Raw genomic sequence first — 20,512 nt, 5'->3', positions numbered from 1 at the left:
AACTTTAACATTTGATAAAAATATCTGATTAGAGAATTTATCACAATTTCTATTTTGCCTTTCCAAAAAAAAAAACAAAAAATCATTTCTCTCTCTTCCGCTCTCAACCAAACACCAACCCACCTCCCTTATTATTATTATTATTTTGAATCGCAGCTTTTACATTACAAGGGCTAATGGACAAATATTAGTATTTAATGTGCAGAAAATAGATCGCTTTGAAACCCAAAATACCAGCCCATTACAATATTCCCTAAACCCAGAAAACAAACACCTTGGAAAACAAAACCGAATACCAGAATCCTTGCATCATCGACGATCTTTCAAGGTGATAGAACTGGTTCAACAAACTGGGAAAGAAGAGAAAAGCTTGCACAGCTACATAAGCCCACAAACTTCCAGATTACAATCTAGATCTTCAAAACCAGCTAGCTACTGGGCCTCAAGAAGCCGCTAAGCACAGCCTTCAACAGTGATCTCTAGGGAGGGGATGATGGGTAGAGCTCTCAATATCCCAATCTCTTATAGCTGGGAGGGTTGACAGCCATCATGGAAGACAGGCTTAAAGACCCCAAGGTACCCACAATCGCCTATGCCAAAGACCCTCCAAGGAGATAGCAACCACCATTTGACAGCTGAATTTGCTCAATACAACCAAAAAACACAACTCAGGTCTCATATCTGCCCTCACAATTTACACCTGACCTATAGAGATAACACACGACAAAACCATATACACCAAAGCTAGTTGGGGGAGGGCTTACCATCAATCAGACTGTGGAGAACAAAATCTTGCCCTGCCCTTTCGAGCAGAGGAAGCCAACAGAGGAGGGGAAATCAGCGACTCCGAGGGATGAAAAAAAAGTGAGAAACAAATTGAGAGGAAATTTCTCCCTCTAAACCTAGAGAGAGAGAAAGAAAGTATCAAACAATTTCCACCAACCTACCTCCCTTTGCTCCATCTTTCCTTAACTCTCATTTAACTCATTTTGGAACTTAATTTCTCCCTCCTCTCTGTCACGAGAATTTCTCATCGAATCACAGGTGAAACCAAAATTTTAATCATTGAGTGCTAAAATTATACCTTTTATTTATAAAATATTTACTCATAAAAATAATTAATACCACTTCTAATAAAGTATCATTATATAAGAATTCAAAATCAATTATTAAACCTTGTTTTGAGATAAATATTAAATTTAATCATATAAAATTAATTTATTATTGTCTCATGAAAAATAGATAAAAGGAATAATTATATACCTAAGTTTCATGTTTATTTATATATTACACACAAAGATTATAAATTACATATTAATAAAATATAAGTAATATGTTCATATAGCATAAAAAAAAAGAATTTAATTTTGTTAACTTTATCTCTTACATTATAATTAAGTACAATTAATTAAGTGTCTTTAATGTATTTGAGTCAAATTTTAAAGAAATAATTAAATAACCATAAACTTTTTAAAGTATTATATTGAGTAGAATTTTTGACAGTCTTATACATTAAAATTTACATGAATATTCCTCTTTGTAGGTCTGTATCTTCTCTTTCATTTTCAATAAAATTTAATCTTCCCTATATAAAAAAAAAAAACATTTTAGCAGGGGCACTAAATATATTTCAATATGGGTATCAAATAAAAAACATATATTTATTAATAAAAACTAAAGTATTTCAAGATTTCAGGGGTCTTTCTATGAATCCTCCCCTTTTGGCAAGGAAACATTAAATGTAGAACAATTTTTATTATTTCTTTTGTTTCAATCTCTTTCTTTTTCTTACTTTTTTAAATAAATAAATATTATAAATTCATATTTATTATATATGTCTATTTAAATTTTTAATGAATCTATTTATTTTCTTCATAACTCTATCTAATATCACATTTAATATTAGGTTTTTTAAATATTTTTGTATCCTATAAATAAGGGTTTCCTTAACCCTATAAAGGTAAATTTTTAGACTCATCTTCTATTTATATAAACAAATGGTTAAGTCTTTGTTTTTTCTTTTAAATTAAAAACTCTTCAGGGTTCTCTCCCTCTCTTTTAGAGAGAGAGAAATTTTCTCTTAGTAAAAGCTTTGTCTTTTAGCTCTTGAGTAACTGCTCTTGCCTGTTCGAGGCCTCCCCTACCCCTTCCGAGCAGGGGAAGGTCCTTCTCCCGCATGGAAATGTGGGTTTAGCCCACACATTTTCTGGGTTTGGCTGAAGATACTTTTTTGTTTGATATTTCACATATTTGTGATTGCATGTGGGGTTTTATGAGATCTATGTTTAGGGCACCGTATGATTACTTTTGTTATGGTTCTATTCTTCCTATTGTCAGTTCGTGTTATGCTTTTGCAAGCGAAGGTGAAGTTTCTCTCTAAAGGTGGTACTCTCAGGACAAATCACCACCACCATCAGTTGGTTTTCACCAGTCCTTTAAGGTTATATGAGATTGAGAGAGCCTAAAGCTCTATCATACTTTGTCTTGTTCCCCTGCACACCCCCATGGTTTTGAACTCTTCATCTGACTTTAGCTTAACATGGCCTTCTTGCATTCCTTGGCATTTTACCTCATTGACTGACTTTTGGAGATGGAGGCAGCACTTCCCCTTTCTTGCAGTGTCTCTACTTGGTTGTTCATGCCCTTGCTAGTGTTTTACTTATGGGCTTGGGCTATAGGATCCTTAGATTGTTAGCCATGGGTTTAGGTTAAGCTTTCGGCTTGGGTTTAAGTTGATTTATGTTGTATTTAGCCCTACTCTGTCTAGATTTCACCCATGTACTAAACATTTCATTTAATGAATTTTCTCTTTTACTTCAAAAAAAAAATTAAAACCTCTTCTCTTGATCATTTTAAAAAGTAATCTTTTATATATATATATATGTTGGCAATTAGTTTTGTTTTAGAAACTCTAAAGTATCAAAACATAAGCTACCTTACAAGTTTACGGAGTTAGTTCCCTCAATTAATGTCTGCCATATACTGAGAGTACATCTCTCCTTTCTTTCTCTCTTTCTTCCTCTTTGAGCTTTTTGAGGTAGCCACCGGTGAATATTTTCACCGTTGGTTACTTCTCCCCTTTTTTTTCTGTGTTTTTCTCAATAATTTCTAGATTTGTATCCTTTTAAAATGTATCTATATTTGTTCTTAGTATATTCTTATTGATAAATATAAGTTTTGTCACCTCCTTTGGGAGGATTTAGTATCTCCTCTTTTGCGAATATTAATTATTTCTTCCATTGCGAGGATCTATTTTTCATTTTTATCATAGAGTTATTAGTTATTTTGCTTTATTATATGAATAGGAGTATAATAATAAGAAGTACAAATTTTCTGCTCATGAGGATATCAAAATTTGATAGTTTTCATATTGAACTCGTAAAAAAACCATGGAGTTAAACAGTGGTAGATTATCATCTAATCGAGCGTGCTTCCTGTCAAATGGCCAAATCAAATTCTCTGTCAACATAATTAGGTCCTTCAAATCAAGAAAATTATTATTATATTTTGTATAAATTATGTATTTTAAATTATTTTATGTAGAATTATAGTAGTATGAACTTTTGTACTTCAAATTTATATTTTATCTCCATTTAATGATAGCTCCATCTTCTATTTTCTGAAAAAAACGCTATACCTTTTTAAATGAAAAGTGAGCTACCAAAATTTAAACTCTTAAATTCGATGAGTTATTTATGCATAGCTTCTATTTACAAAATATGACAATTAAAGTATAAACTTTTTATTTTTACACTTACAAGATTTACATAATTTAGCAATTGCAGGCAACGACTGACGAGTCAATGATTAATAATTAAAAAGAAATATAGTTAAAAATTTAAATTTTAATATTATAATTAGAATTTTAAATAATTGATCACCGAATTTTGAAAATTTTATTTAAAAAACTATATTTATTAAACACATCAATTTAAAGTTAAAAGGTAAACTAACTAGAAAGCAACTATTGCAATTCAATTCAATAGCCTATAGCCTAGCATAGTTTGGTCTAATGGTTGAAGGTGTATCACTTATATATGATAAACACGTGTTCAAGTTGCCACTCTCCAATTCCCCTACTGAAAAAAATATTGCAATATTGCAATTATATATATATATATATATATATATATATAGAAGTGGGTACATATAGGCATGAGTTAGTCATTTAAAATAATTATGCCTGCCAAATTTGGATAAGAGTATGGATAGCAATGCATTTAATTATTTACCCTTTATTTGGATTAAGAGAAATTGAGAGAGAGAAATTTAAATTAAAATTTGACCAAAAAAAAATATTAAATTGAAGAGAGAAAACATGAGATAGGGAAAGAAAGGAAGAGAAAATGCATTTTCTAACTGTTTGCATTTAATCCAAAATATTTCTCTCCATTTAAAAAGGAATGAAGGAAAATTGGTGTTTTTTTTTTTTTATGAAAATTGCTTGTGTAAAAATACAAACATTATTTTCCGTACTCAATTTTTTTTTTCATATTTTAATAATCTATATAAACATTATAAAAAAAATATTAAATTTCTTTTCTTTTCTTTTGCTTTCCTTTCATTTCCCCTGCTCAAATTCTTTTCATTTTCCCTACAATTAAGATCATAAGGAGAAGAAAGTTAGTGACATAATTGTTGGAGGGGATGGGTTTGGGTTGACAGTCTTGCAAATATTTAATTTCCAACGGCAACTACCTGCATTCCTTTGGCATGTCATTCATCTATCTAGGGGAGAGCATTCGGTCGGTTCGGTTCCAAACCGAACCGAATACTAAAAACCGAATCACTTAAAAATATAAACCAAACCGAATCGATCATCTAAGGATAACCAAATCGAATCAAATCGAAAAATAACAGTTTGGTTTGATTCCGATCCGTTAAACCGAAAATATTATATTTTTTTATTTTTTGGGCTGGGTTTATGCATCTTGGGCCTTGAAGTTTATACATCTTGGCTTGAAAAATTAGTTGGGCCCTTTACTATTTGGTTTAATCAATTTAATCGGTTTTAACTGATAAAAAATCGAACCGAATTGAGAACCGAATATATTAAAAATTTCAAATCGAACCGAACTGACAGAACTAAAAAACCAAACCAATTAAATTGAAACCTTTAAGTAGATGACATATATTATTGTTATGTTGCTTTTTCGTGTTTTATTTTGTTTTTATTACCAATATAAAAAAAAATAAAATTTAATCAGGTTAAAAATATTTAAATGTAAAAATTATATTTACAATTGTAATTAATTATTTTATTTATTATAGTTAATTGTAAATTTGATTGAATTTACACTATTAGATCTTATTTAAATCGTAATATATATTAGGTTAAAAATATTCTTGTTCTTTTTTTTTTTTTTAACCGCTCTCATCTGTGTCTATTTGGAATACATTTTGAGTATATATCCTCAAATCTATAATTATTGATAGATTTTTAATGAATTAATTCTTAAATTTATCATTCTTGGTAGATCTTGAGTTTTTCTAATGTTTTCTCCACTAATAAAGTTGTTATATGTTTTCGATATTGAGATATTTTGTTTTATTGAAGTTGTCTGATAGGATTTATAAAAAGACCATAGAGTTGAGAAGTAAAGTGTACAACTCATTTGTTAACTAATTTATATGCTCGATGAATATGATAAACCGATTTTTATAATTTATTAAAATAATTTTTTTGCTGAGAAATATGTAGCGTATTAAAATATAATTTTTCTTACAATCAATATGACATATTAATAATTTTATGTATTATCACATCTCACATAATAACTTAACTGTTAAAATTGAAATAGTAAATGACCAAAATTGAGAATGAAATTGATAAAATTAAAAATAAATGAAGATATTTAAAATTTTTATTTTTTAATATATTTAATTTTGTATTATGTTGTGGACTTTCTTCGCTGGGAGCTTGTGTTTATCACCTTTTTTTTTTTATATATTAAATAGACTTATTTATTTATTATAAAAAATAATTATATTGTAGTTTTTGTTGTGTTTTATTGAATTAAAAAAAGAGAACAACTTAATGTGATATTGCTTCTTCTTTTTTTTTTTTTTAAACTATTTTGAAGTTGCTATTTGACATTTTTATTGGTGATAAATATATTATTATTACTATTATTGAAAAACAAAGTATCTTTATTCAATTTTTTTATTTTTTTAATTTTTCATTTATTTTTTTCTTCTAATGAGAGTTTTACCCTTTTTATAGTGAGAGATAGATTAATTGTGGTGTTTGTTCAAATTTTACATTTTGATACAATTATAATATTACTTTGAATTTTTCAAAATACTGTGATATCGATTGTGATTAATAATGATGTCATTAAAAAAATTTCAAAAGTCATAATTTTCAATAAATATTAATGGTTGCATTAAATAATTTTTTCCAATTATGAAAAATAATTTTATTATGTTATTTTAGATTTAAAAGATAAATTTTTCATGTCATATATCTAATATAAATTAAATTATTTTTTTGTTTTCTTGAAAAAATTTGACTCCCTCAGCAGTTGAGGGGCTTTGGTCACGACTTGCGTTTGTGCTAGGCCCAGTGGTGCTTGGGTGCTCCTCTTGATTAAGGTTAAATTGGGCTCATAATGGCCTAGTGGACCTTTCAAATGCATAGAGAGTACACAGTCATCATTGGATTGAACAAGAAGAATGGATTGACTCAAAAATATTTATATGTACCAAGTAAGATCCATGCCTCTTTTCTATACGGTATCAGTTTAAAAATATTGTTACAATCATATAGTGGTACCAGTTTGTTCATTTTCTATAGTTTTCAATTAGACAGCTCTGTATTATTGGTTGTTTAAGTGTCTTGCTTATTTTGGTCTTCATTTTTCTTGGTTGTTTTGCTTCATTTTTCTATAGATTCTTCATTTTTATCCTTATTAAAATAATATATTGTATATAAAAAAAAAATTCACATATTATCAGGCGTTCCATTTCAAAAAGAAGCTTGGAAAACGTCGATGTGTCTCTTGTCAGAGATGGGTAATTGACTTCTTAATCTTAAAGCTGTAGCTGACGATTTTACCTCCTTTAGCTGTTCTCATATGTATAGGGAGACTAATGGTGTTACCCATTTATTAGCTAAAAAAGCTCTTACTCCGGATGTGGATGAGCTTATCTAGGTTGAGGAAGTGCCTCCTCCTGTTGGTCTTCTTGTTATTGGTGATTTGGTTCCATGCTAGTCAAAATAAAATTTCACTTTATTCTCAAAAAAGAAGCTTGAAAAACCAATCTAACAATCGAATAAATCAACAAATCTTTTCCCGACTTATATTATGGGCTAAAATAGTTTATAGTATTATGCTTTTATTATTGGAGAGTGAGAAATATTATGGGCTAAAATAGTTTATAGTATTATGCTTTTATTATTGAAGAGTGAGAAGTTTAAATGTTACAATGAATTAAAAGTTAGATTTATAAATTAAGCTTATGTTTATTTAACAGAAAATAATTTGTATATGAAAATATCAAAATATTTTTTTAAAGAGTTTTATAATTTTTTTTTATTATTTAATTATAATATTAAATTAATAATATACATTTATATTTTATATAAATATTTTTATATTTTCATAAAATTATTAAAATCTAAAAGATAAAAATATTTTCCTTACCTATAGCGCCTTACTTCACACGTCCAATGTTGGAACGGGATTCATCCTCCGTCAACCCGTAAAACAGGGGTTGAGGAATACCCTGCTCAATACGGCTTAAAAGGTGTAATTAAACGAGTTGAAAAATGACTAAAAGGGCTGTCCTGTTTTAAATCATACCCCATTGAAGTATTCGAACCGACAAACATATATAACAATAACAACACAATATAAAGAAATTTCATGGCGGCCGGCCTGCCAATTATATTGACACAATCCTCACTTTTTCCATGCATGTTTAGAAACAAGACACGTAGACATTTGCCCAGCAACTTCCCCTGATCCAGAGCCTCTGTTTTGTTTTATAAAAAATGCAGCTTTTTTTTGCTAGAAAAAGATGCTTCCGTTCCAACGAAGAAACTTTCTGCAGCTGCGCCGCCATTTAATCCATCTACAGTTCCAGTTTGTGGCTCGGTTACTGTTCCAGGGTTCTTCCTGCACAGGTGAACATTCCTCCATGTCTCCAACCAGTATTCTGGTGTCACCAAACGGATATCCAACATCATTAAATGGTATTCCATTCCAGTGGGTTTTAATAAATCCACATTTTGCAAAAACACCCACATTCAGTTAGCTAGCGAGTTGTTTAATATATCTATTCATGAGGAAATTAAATGAAAGAAGAAGCAATTAAGATTAGAAGTGGATTCAGTTAGAATGTTGGTATCAAAATTAATACTTGGCCCTTAATTAGTGAATTCAAGATTATATATATTATTGATGATTGGGTGCTATTTTAGCATGTGGGCTATAGTTAAACTACAGCTCTGGCATGAAATTAGAATGATTTCAATATCTTATATGTTTGGTGTAGATTGACAAAAGGAAAAAAAATTGCAACTTCATAATCACGCATTAAAATTGTGACGACTTTGCTTTGTTTGCGAAATGGTCTGCCATGTGATTTTCGTCCATGTGCATGGAAATGTATGCAAAATTCAGAGTGCTCATTCTTGCTCTCTTTTAGTCTTTCTCATGCATTTAAAGAAATTGGAAATTAAAGATTTTTCTAAATTATGTTGAAAGTATAGGATTTCTTGGTCGTCCAAACATAAATTTCATGGAAAATGTCTTTAATTAATTTTATAGTCATTATGCAGAAGCCACTTTTGTTGACAATTTTGGCCAACAAATTTTTCAAGTCAATTTAATATCATTTATATTAAAGTTAGTTACAGCATGTCAACGTCGAATGTAAAATATTTATTATAATATTTATTCGATAAAGATAAAAATGTTAGCTTTCGCCTTTTATTTTCTGCATTCAAGAATCTTTCAAAAATTAAAATGTATTATTATGTCAAGATTAGTGAAATGTGCCGCTCAAAATGAATGGAGGGATCTTACTAATTTATAAGAATATACTAATTTAATTTTTAAAATATAAAAATTTAATTATTAATTACAATAAACTACAATGATAAATATTGCAATTCATCAAAAGACAATGATTAAGTTAGAAAAGTTGTTATTTCATAATTAATTAGATTCATGCAATCATTATTATTTCTTTTAATTTAATAGAAGTATTATGAACGACTTACAACTAATGAGTTAAACAATAAAAAATAATTCTCTCATTTTCTCACAATAAAGATAAATTATAAAATAATTAAATTCATGCATTCAATTAAATTGCCTCGAAATCTCTATGTACATTTTCAATTAAAATCTTTCTAGCAAATAAAATTGAGACTCGGTCATCGCTTAAAATAATTTATTATTAATTAATAAAAATAAATTTTATAAAAATTAATGTCTTTCTATATTTTCCACGCCAACCTATTCATTGCCGTAGGCTGCGGCATATGTGCTTTATTGAATTTTCTCTTTTACTTAAAAAAAATAAATAAATAAAACGTCTTCTCTTGATCATTTTAAAATGTAATCTTATATATATATATATATAGTTTATGTTTTGATACTTTTGAGACTAATGTTGTTACTCATTTATTAGCTAAAAAAGCTCTTACTCCGGATGTGGATGAGCTTATCTAGGCTGAGGAAGTGCCTCCTCCTATTCATCTTCTTGTTATTGGTGATTTGGTTCCATGTTAGTCAAAATAAAATTTCACTTTATTCTCAAAAAAGAAACTTGAAAAACCAATCTAACAATAGAATAAATCAAAAAATCTTCTCCCGACTTATATTATGGGCTAAAATAGTTTATATTATTATGTGTTTATTATCGGAGAGTGAGAAGTTTAAATGTTACAATAAATTAAAAGTTAGATTTTCAATTATTTAGCAGAAAATAATTTATATATGAAAATTAATTTTTATAAAAATATTTCTCTTTATTTAGTTATAATGTTAATTTAATGATATGTATTTATATTATATATATATAAATATTTTTATATTTTTATAAAATTATTAAAAAATAAAAAAAAAATAAAAAATATTTTTATTAAAATAATAGGGCCTTACTTTGCAAGTCTAATGCTGGAAAGGGATTCGTTTTCCATCAACCCGTAAAACAAGGGTCGAGGAATTTCCTGCTCAATACGGCTAAAAATGTTAAATTAAACGAGTTTAAAAAATGACAAAAAGGACTATCTTATTTTACAAATCAAAAACTAAGTTGTATTTGACTTTTATGTTAGTGCATTTTATATATAATTTGAAGATTAACTAAAGGGAAACTAACACTTATATGTAACTTGTTAAGATTAACTTATAATTAAATTTCATTTATTATATTTTTCTTGTACATATATATATAATTTTTTATAAAAATATTGACAATAAATCATAAATTATGATCATATAAATTTTCTTTAAAATTTTTATAATTAATATAAAATATAAAATTTTTACTTTTTTAATATATTTAATTTTGCATTATGTTGTGGACTTTCGTTTTTGGGAGCTTGTGTTTATCACCTTTTTTTATATTAAATAAACTTATTTATTTATAATAAAAAATAATTATATTCTAGTTTTTGTTTTGACACGTGTGTTTTTATTGAATAAAAAAAAGACCAACTTAATGTGATATTACTTTTTTTTTTTTTACTTTTTTGAAGTAGCTATTTGATATTTTTATTGGTGATAAATATATTATTATTATTATTATTATTGAAAAACAAAGTATCTTTATTCAATTTTTTTAGTTTTTTTTAATTTTTCATTTATTAAAAATTTCTAATATAAAAATTAAAAAAATAAAATTTCATCAGATTAAAAATATTTAAATCTATAAATTATATTTATAATTGTAATTAATTATTTTATTTATTATAATTAATTGTAAATTTGATTGAATTTACATTATTAGATCTTATTTAAATCTTAATATATATCAAGTTAAAAATATTTTTGTTCTTTTTTTAAATAATTTCTATCTGTGTCCATTTGAAATACATTTTAAACATATATTTTCAGATTCATAATTGTTGATAGAGATCTTATGTGCTTTTGTTATTGAGATATTTTCTTTTGCTGAAAAAGATGTATTACAATTGTCTCACTTTTAATTTGCATACAAAAATTTTTAAATTTTAATATATATATATATATATATATATTAATTTTTTTATAAAATATTGATACTAAATCATAAATTATGATTATATAAATTTTCTTTAAAATTTTTATAATTATTTTAAAATTGAAAATTTTATTTTTAATATATTTAATATAAAGTTTACTTTTAGAAATAGTCTAATTTTTTTGTAAAGATTTATACTTAATTATTTAATTTATATCATTAAAAATTATGTAATTAGTATTTTTTTCTTAAAAGAATTAACAGTGTCATTGTTCCATGTATTACCTTTTAATTTGATTAATTAATTTCTTTTGTTTAATTTTAATGTAAAAAATTAATGATGTATTATTATTTTACTTTATTTTAATGATATTGAAACTCTGATTTTTTTTTTTATGTAGGTTGATATTATGTATATTTTCTGGATATTATGTATAGTTTTTGTCTTTCTTTCTTGCATTAGCAAAATAATATACCTATTTTTAAATTATTATTTAGGATATTTGTGTATTAGAAATTATTTATATATTAAATTAATGTATAAAAATTTTTACAATACAAATTAAAGGTAAGATATGTATGTGATACAACTATTTAAATTGAGAAATAATGAGTAAAATTTACTTATAAATTAATTTATAAATCAATAATAATAAGTCACAGAAATTTATGATATTTAAATTAAAATTTAATAATTTTATAATATAAATTAAAATTAATTGGGAAGATCACTCATGAAACCATTTAAGTAAGGAATGATAAGATAATTTTTATTTTTTTTTATTTTTAGCATTTATGATTCTAATTTTTTTATAAGTTATTTTTAGTACATAAGAAATGATTTTAATTTGTTTTTTTTTATTTTTTATTTTTTTTTCTTCTAATGAGAGTTTTATCCTCTTTTATAATTTTTAGCTTTTGCCTTTATTTTCTGCATTCAAGAATATTTCAAAAATTAAAAAATATCTCATATTTAAATATATTATTATGCCATGATTAGTGAAATATGCTGCTCAAAATGAATGAAGGGACCTTACGAATTTGTAAGAATATACTAATTTAATTTTTAAAATATATAAATTTAATTATTAATTACAATAAACTGCAATGATAAATATTGTAATTCATCAAAAAGGCAAATGTAAAAGTTAGAAGGCAAGGAAATTTTCTTGTAACAAAAGGAAGAAAATTAATGAATAAGTCGTTATTTCATAATCAATCAGATTCATGCGATTAATTTTCTTTTTTAATTTAATAGAAGCATTATGGACAACATACAACTAACGAATTACATAATTGGAGGTAGCTCTCATTTTTTCACCATAAAAGTAAATTCTAAAATAAGTAGATTCATGCACTTCATTAAATTGCCTAGAAATTTCTAAAAAAATAATTATTAATAATTAATAAAAATAAATTTTGTGGAAATTAATGCCTTGGTGAGAATTTATTAATCATTTCAAATTCAGTCTCCATTACGAAGGTGCCAAGAAACATCGTCAATCTCTTCATTTTCTTTATAAGCAGATACTAACTTAACTCAAAAGGCTCTCGAGAGAAACGCCAAAACAGAGTAAGAATGGTTGCAGAATTAGTGCGTCAGGTCAGTTTCAGTTTGGCTCTATTGCTAACTATTGAGTCGGCAATAGCAGCGCCACCGATGTCGAAGCTGAAATGTAAAGACTATTGCGGAAATATTAGCATTCCATACCCCTTCGGAATGGGTAATAAGGATTGTTATTTCAACGAATGGTTTGAGATCAAGTGCAACGAAAGTGCCTATCCTCCTAGAGCTTTTATAGCTAGTATAGAAATGGAGGTCTTCTATATTGATGTTGGTGGCAGGGCCATCGTCAGAAGTCCAATAATATCCTCGAACTGTTCCGGCGGGAAGGGCGATAAGCCTATCAACTTGACAGGAAGTCCTTTCTATATTTCCACCTGGAACTCATTCATTGCAGTAGGTTGCGACATCCGTGCTTTATTGATGGATGATCCGCTCCTACGCATTGGGTGCGACTCAAGATGCCATGGCCAAAAGGACATTGATTTGCGAGAAATGCTTCCTAAACTTCAAACAATTGATTCCGATGGATATATTTTGACAGGAAGCGATTGTAATGGTACCGATTGCTGCAAGACTAGCGTGCCTTCAGCCAATCAGATGGTTTTCCATCCAATTTTCAATCAAAGCACAGATGGTTGCAAGCTGGCATTTTTGGCCATTGACGGGGGACGTCGTTTTGACCAGTTTCCGTTTCCAAGACATCCTTATGTCCACTTTCTGATGCAGTTAGATTGGACGATCAATTCCACCCTAATGCGAGCTGTTGACAATGAAACCGCAGATTGCTACAACAACACTGGTTTCAACGCGTCGGAATTCCAGTTCAATTGTCGTTGCAGGGAAAGTAGGTATGAGGGAAATCCTTACATTGGATGCGCAGGTAAAATTACTGCTATAGATTCTCATGACATTTATTCATAATTATATGTGAAAACAAAAATTTTCCAAATGTTTTACTCCAATCACAACAATTATGCTAAGAGCAAATTTGTGAATTTCCCTTTTTTTTTTCTACATAGAAATAAAAAAAAAAAAAAAAACTTATCGATTCTCATTTGAAATTCTAAAAAAAAAATATTTTAGAATAAATTATTATTTACGCACTAAAATTAGCTCGCAATAATTAATAGGTCCTTTCACTTGACAATCAAACTATTTAATCCATAAAGACACTATTTTATTGTTAAGTTTACTAATAAAAAACACTTTTAGCCTTTTTAATGCTTAGATTTACTGCCTAAATGATATACTTTTTGAGACAATCATGGATAGTCTAGTTAATTTTCTTTTGCCTTTAAGATGCAAAAAGTGGAAAGTTTTGAGTTTCAGTCTCTCAATCTACTCATTGCGTGATTATTTACTTTTATGGGAAAAAAAGAAGAGGGAGAAGGCTATCTCGCTGTAGTTCATTAGTTGTTGTACCAGCCTATAATGCTTCCGTTGAATTAAAAAAATATATATACTTTTTGAAAAGTAAATTTTTTTAGGAAAAATTTTGAAAATTTTCTTAAAAAAATTATTCTTGGAAAATATTTTTTAGGAGATTTTTTTTGCAAAACATTTTTTCCCAAAATAAATAATTTTGGAAATATTATTTCTTTGAAACGCATTTTTTTAAATAATTTTCTTAAAAAATTTTTTCGTTGAAAAAAAAAATATTTATTAATACTAGATTTTTAATTTCATTGTTTTTGGGATAGTTGACAAGGGCAGACCGAGTAAAACATAGGGTTTTAATTTTTTTTTATTAAATTAAAATTTATTTTTATTTAATTAAAATTTATTTATATTTACTGTTTTTATGTTGTTATCATCTAAACTAAAAGTAATTAAAATTAATCACTACTGCAAAAGAGGATTATGACAACTGAGATTCTTTATGGCGGATTCAAAATCTTTGGAATTGAACTACAAAAATTTTGAGAATTACCAATAAAATTTTCCATAGATAATCCTATAAAATTCTTTAGCAATTGAAATTACTAATAAATTCGGTCAGTTGCAAGAAACTTGTTGATAATTTTTAATGTCTCAATTTACAAACATATTTTAAAACTTATTAGTAAAATCTGTTGCTATATCAGTAGATTTTTGTAGTGTTTTTCTTAAAGCAATGGTAATTTAGTAACGTAGATAAAATTATTGCCGCCTAAGTTATCTAAATTGCTGCATAGCCACAGCAAAGTGTTGTGGTTTGCCTAAAACACCCCAACTACTTAAATTGCTTAATTCCTCTCCTTTAAAACAACAAAAGCGACATCATATTTGCTATGTCCCTCTAGGGTTGCATATAAACCAAGTTGCTCACAAGCTACTCGAGACTCGGCTCATTTAAAAAATGAGTTAAGTTCAAGTTTGAATTTTAGGCTCATTTATTAAACGAGCTCGAGCTCAACTTTAATAGTATTCTAATCGAACTCGACTTATTTATAAGCTCGCGAGCTAGCTTATTGAAAAAGTTTACAAAGTGTCTCGTTTAGTAGGCTCATGAGTTGACTTGTTATAAGACTTGTGAGATTTCTTGTTGAAGAGGCTTTGTAAATAAGCTCACGAGTAAGTTTGTTTATAAAAATATTTATATTAATTATTATGTTTATAATGTTAAAAATATATTTATTTTATTTATAATTATTTTAAAAATAATATATTATTTAAAAATATCATATAATTAAAATATAATTATTTATACTTTAAATTTAATTTTGTTATAAGAATAAAGTTAATTTTAATATGACAAATGAAATTAGTTTATGATCATATAATAAATATATGCTCTCAATATAAAAAAACATTTTATTTAAATATTATATTTTTATTTAATAGTAAGTAAATTATTCATCCATTATTATCACTTTCTATCCATCTTTCAGTCTTTATTTCTCTAAGCACATGCTCTCTTTTGAACTTTTTAAAATCTCTATCTAACCTTTAAATTTCTCTCTCTCTTTGAATTTATTTATGATATAATTATAAAGTGTGATAGTTATACTAAGGTACCTATGAGCTAAAGCTCATTGGTAGTGTTAGTGATTTTAACCTAGGTTGATTACACATGTATAATATATTTTGAAACTTTAAATATGATTTTTAGTCAATTTTAAACCTCCAAAATTTATAAGTATTATAATAAATATGATAAAATTTTAATTATATATTACAATATGTTATTAGATCTTTGCATTGTTAGGTTCCTTATATAAAATAAATATTTAAATTAAAGGTTGTTGAGTATGAAATTGAGATGTTAACAGGTAGCGGAAAAAAAACGTAAAATAAGGTCCCGCGCCGGTAATGAAGTTCAAATGGGAGGTGTGCCGCACTTTATAAAAGAGAATCCAAATGCCTTTAGCTCTTTGAATAAACAGAGCAGTGCCATGTGATGAGGCTATTAAATAAAGTGAAATTCAAATTAGAATTTCTTTCAAATTTGACTTATTAACATTAATGAGCCAAGTATTCGAGCTTAACTTTTACGGTCTTGCTTAAGTTTAAACTCGAGTTTATGGCTAAACGAGTTTTGCTTAAGTTTAAGACTTAAACCTTATAAACGAGTTCAAGTAGAAATAGCCGAGAACGAGCTTAAGTTTATAAATGTAGAAATGGCCGAGCTGGCTAGGAAAATTGAGAGAGTGAGACTTAAACCTATATCTACCAGGTGAATAATATAACTTTAGTCGCTAAACAAAATAAAGTTAGACAGTAATTTTTACTTTTTTTTTAATAATATTTACTTTTTTATATAGATAAATATTTGCATTTCATTCAATTAATTTGATTTATATAATGTGACATTTTTAATAATAATTATTGTTTTATGTTAATGAAATATATAAGTTTCATTTTGACTTGTGCTTTGATTTATAATTTTCTATTACGAATAATCTACCTGGCCACTATAGAATGGTGCAATTCTTATTTATTTGCCTATTCTTTTGATTTTTATTTTATTTTTATTATTTTTTTTTATAGATATCGACGAATGCGTAAAGCAACAGGATTATTTTTGCCAGAGATTAACAAAATGCGTAAATACTTATGGGTCATATAAATGTGTTCCAGACCCAAAATGGATTATCATTATAGGTAAGTTTCCTTTTGCCCAATTTATAATTTAAAAAGCTATAAAATTTGCTGGCAATAATGTTATGATCCCACGTTAATTCATATGGTCGTTCTCAAAATAACTTTAATTCATGTGACCAAACAATCATTTTTGTCCATTTTGTTTTTTCCTTTTCTTGTTTTCTTTGTACACAGTCGTATGTGGAGTTATTGGAGTCTTGACAATACCCTTTGGTTGTTGGAGGCTGTACAAGCTTATAAAGAAAATAAGGAACATCCAACTCAAGAAAAAGTTCTTTAAACGCAATGGCGGCTTATTATTAAAGCAACAACTAACTCTAAGTGATGGTGGTGTTCATAAAACAAAACTCTTTAGTTCAAAAGAGTTGGAAAAGGCCACTAATCGTTTTTGTGAGAACATGATACTTGGCCAAGGTGGGCAGGGTACAGTTTATAAGGGAATGCTAACAGATGGAAGAATTGTTGCTATCAAAAAGTCCAAATTAGTTGATGAGGGAAAGGTACAAGAATTTATTAATGAGGTTGTCATTCTTTCCCAAATTAATCACAGGAATGTAGTTAAGCTGTTGGGATGTTGTTTAGAGACTGAAGTTCCTTTGCTAGTTTATGAATTCATACCTAATGGATCTCTTTTCGAATATCTCCATGGCCAAAGTGAGGAGGCTCCATTACCATGGGAAATGAGAGTACGGATTGCTGGTGAAGTTGCTAGAGCACTTGCGTATTTGCACTCAGCAGCTTCTATTCCTATTTATCACCGTGACATTAAGTCCACAAATGTACTCTTAGATGAGAAAAACAGAGCAAAAGTATCAGATTTTGGAACTTCTAGATCGATTGCCATCGATCAAACTCATTTGACAACTCATGTGCAAGGTACTTTTGGTTATTTGGATCCAGAGTACTTTCAAACCAGTCAATTTACAGAAAAGAGTGATGTTTATAGTTTTGGAGTAGTTCTGGTGGAGCTTCTAAGTGGACAAAAACCAATTTATTCAAGAAGCTCAGATGAAATCACGAGTTTAGCCACATATTTTATTCTTTTGATGGAAGAGAATAAACTCTTTGATATCATTGATGCTCGCATTGTGGAGCACTGCCCTGAAGAAGAAATTATTGAAGTTTCTAATCTTGCAAAAAGATGCTTAAATTTGAGTGGAAAGAAACGACCTACAATGCAAGAAGTTGCAATGGAGTTAGAAGGGATCCAAGCATCACGAAGTAAGTTGAATATTCAACAAAATAATGAAGAGATTAAAGACGCTCTATCTGATGATGCTTCTATTACAGATAGTTGTGAGACTGAAGACACCCTAACTGATGATATTGCTATTGCAGTTAGTTGTGAGTTTAGTAATGTTAAAGCTCCATCAATGAAGGTCGAACCTCTTATTGCTAACAAAACTTGGTGATCATGAAGATTATATATCCATCAAAGCATGCGTTTCACTTTGTTTCTTGAATTGGATTAAGCGTTTACTATTTTCTTTTTGTTTCCTCTTTTTTATGAACGTTGTTGAAGATTTCTAGCCTTTCCTTTGTACTTTTTTCTTTTTTTCAAATTAAGATATTTGAGTGACTATTTAATAAAGATTTATAGTCTTTTCTTTGTACTTTTTTTTACATAATTTTTTTTTGTGACCATTTCAATAAAGATTTCTAGCCTTACCATTGATTTTTACAAGATGCCACATAAGCAGTAGGAAAGTTTTTGGGGGATATTAAGCTTATTGTTTAACCTAGAGGTTGACATTCCGCTATCATGTCTCTCTCGGGTTTCCAAGCTATGTCAAATTATCAGGAGTGACTAGTTCGTCTCGCTAAAATATACACCCAAAAAAAAAAAAAAAAAAAAACTTTTTTTGAAATTGTTACTATATTTTGTTATGTGTTATATGAATAATACAATTATGTGGATGTCCATAACCCAAGAATTCATAATGCAATTCAATTCTATAACTCCCTATATATATATATTCTTATTAATAACAATGAAGAAAAGCAAAAAAAGGACTCAACCAACTTGAGCAAATCCAACTCAGTTAACCCCGAATGCTAAATCTGAAATGATGCATGAATCCGCAAGCATACGAGTCGTATCAAGTAATAAAGTGATAAGTCAAGTATCGTTCCTACGAGGATTTGCCGTTTGAGTACTAAACTATGAATGAAGCTATTATTTGGGCTAATAATTGATGAATAAATGGTAAATGTAAATGAGTGAAGTAAAATTGATAAATCTAACTAAAATGGGTAAGAGAAAGCAAATAAATTCTAAATCTAGATGTAATTGAACTAAATTAATAACGGATAATTTAAATCAAAGTCTAATCATGATAAAAATGATTCCAGAGTTGGGGGTTCATGCATAAATTAATTGAGATTTGTCTTGGGCATTTCAATTTTAAGGGAAAATAGAGTTTGAAGGTGATTGATTCTAAATTCCTTTGATATCTTTTTCAAGCAAACTAAAGTATGTTTTAAGATAACCAAACCTACTTTTGTATGATATTTGATTAATTTAAAACCTATTAAGTTTTGTAACCAATAATTAAATTCTCTTAAAATCCTAGTTTATATTTAAATCTAGGTAATTTTAAGTTCTAATCCTTGATTATCTATCAATGATCTTCACTTTTTAGTCTTTCAATTAAAGATTAACACAATACCTAATGGGTATCAACATTAGGCAAGTAAATTAGGTACACAACGAAAGAATTAAAACTCATATTTGTATAAAATATGGAAATAACCAATCCAAATCCACAAATTAATCTAAAACATATTTTCCAACTCTGAAATCCAAAGAGTTTACTCACTCATGTTGGTATTTACAAGAGAGATTGATGGAAAAGTAAAGAAAAACATGATAAGAGGACTAAAAATAGAAAAACCCAAAACTCTGAGTCCTGGATCTTCCAGATATGGTTGCAGCAGCTCATCTTCTTCAAAATTGATAGCGTCCTCCTCCCTTCTCTTTTTTTAATTTTTCTTTCCTTTCTTTCTTGTTGTTTCTTCTTTTTGCAAAAACTAGAAAATAATGCTTTTATATGGTCCCAAAAGTTGCCCTAAAAATAGATAAGAGCCAAGGAGTGGATAGGAAATGAGGTATAAAAAAATCCAGGTCAGCAAAACTGTTCACATTCTAGGCAGTCTACTTAGGGTACTGCTTACCCTAAGCAACATCTTTAGCAATTTTCAGCCTTTGCATGCACTGTCTGCTTAAGGTTAAGCAGACCCTTAGCAAATCTTAGCAGGTTTAGGATAAAATGAGTTTTTCTGCTCATGTTTGACTTCCAGCTTAATATGAATTGCACCTTAAGTACTGCTGCTTACCCTAAGCAGGATTTCAAGCAGGACCCTAAGCAAATCTCAGGAAGTTTGTGGATGAAAATTTTAATGTGTTGGATTTAAGGTATGCTTGACTTGCGGCTTGCCCCAGGCTTAAAGTTAAGCAATATGACATACCCTGTGCAACATCATAAGCAAAGTCTCAAGCAAATTTTGGCCAACTTAATCTTCCAATGCTTGATTTTTTTAACTTTCCTTCATGCTTAAGAGGCTCCAAATTTCCTTAAATCACTTCCTAATACACTCATTGACCATCAATTTGCCACAAAAACCTATTAAAAATAACAAAATTATAAAAATCAAATATAAAGTAACTAAAGTTAACAAATAAGT

The 20,512-nt window shown here is 27.9% G+C and overlaps 1 protein-coding gene across 1 annotated transcript; it reads left to right on the top strand.

Moving 5' to 3' along the window:
- Nucleotides 1-12,707: 12,707 nt before the first annotated feature.
- On the top strand, nucleotides 12,708-18,402 carry LOC110632376 (wall-associated receptor kinase-like 9). Its single transcript, XM_058147936.1, has 3 exons — nucleotides 12,708-13,625; nucleotides 16,715-16,828; nucleotides 17,003-18,402. Exons 1-3 carry the CDS (start codon nucleotides 12,758-12,760, stop codon nucleotides 18,238-18,240), a joined length of 2,220 nt encoding a protein of 739 aa, XP_058003919.1. The 5' UTR covers nucleotides 12,708-12,757; the 3' UTR covers nucleotides 18,241-18,402.
- Nucleotides 18,403-20,512: the final 2,110 nt, after the last annotated feature.

This window comes from Hevea brasiliensis, chromosome 1 (assembly GCF_030052815.1).
Source record: "Hevea brasiliensis isolate MT/VB/25A 57/8 chromosome 1, ASM3005281v1, whole genome shotgun sequence".
Taxonomy (NCBI): domain Eukaryota; kingdom Viridiplantae; phylum Streptophyta; class Magnoliopsida; order Malpighiales; family Euphorbiaceae; genus Hevea; species Hevea brasiliensis.
This window is presented reverse-complemented; position numbering and strand designations above follow the sequence as displayed.

Bases quoted from the DNA above. Each gene is read 5' to 3' on its own strand.
- LOC110632376 (XM_058147936.1), top strand. From the start codon at position 12,758: ATGGTTGCAGAATTAGTGCGTCAGGTCAGTTTCAGTTTGGCTCTATTG. The intron at 13,626-16,714 runs GTAAAATTACTG...TTTTTTTTATAG, and splicing joins TCCTTACATTGGATGCGCAG to ATATCGACGAATGCGTAAAG. The intron at 16,829-17,002 runs GTAAGTTTCCTT...CTTTGTACACAG, and splicing joins AAAATGGATTATCATTATAG to TCGTATGTGGAGTTATTGGA.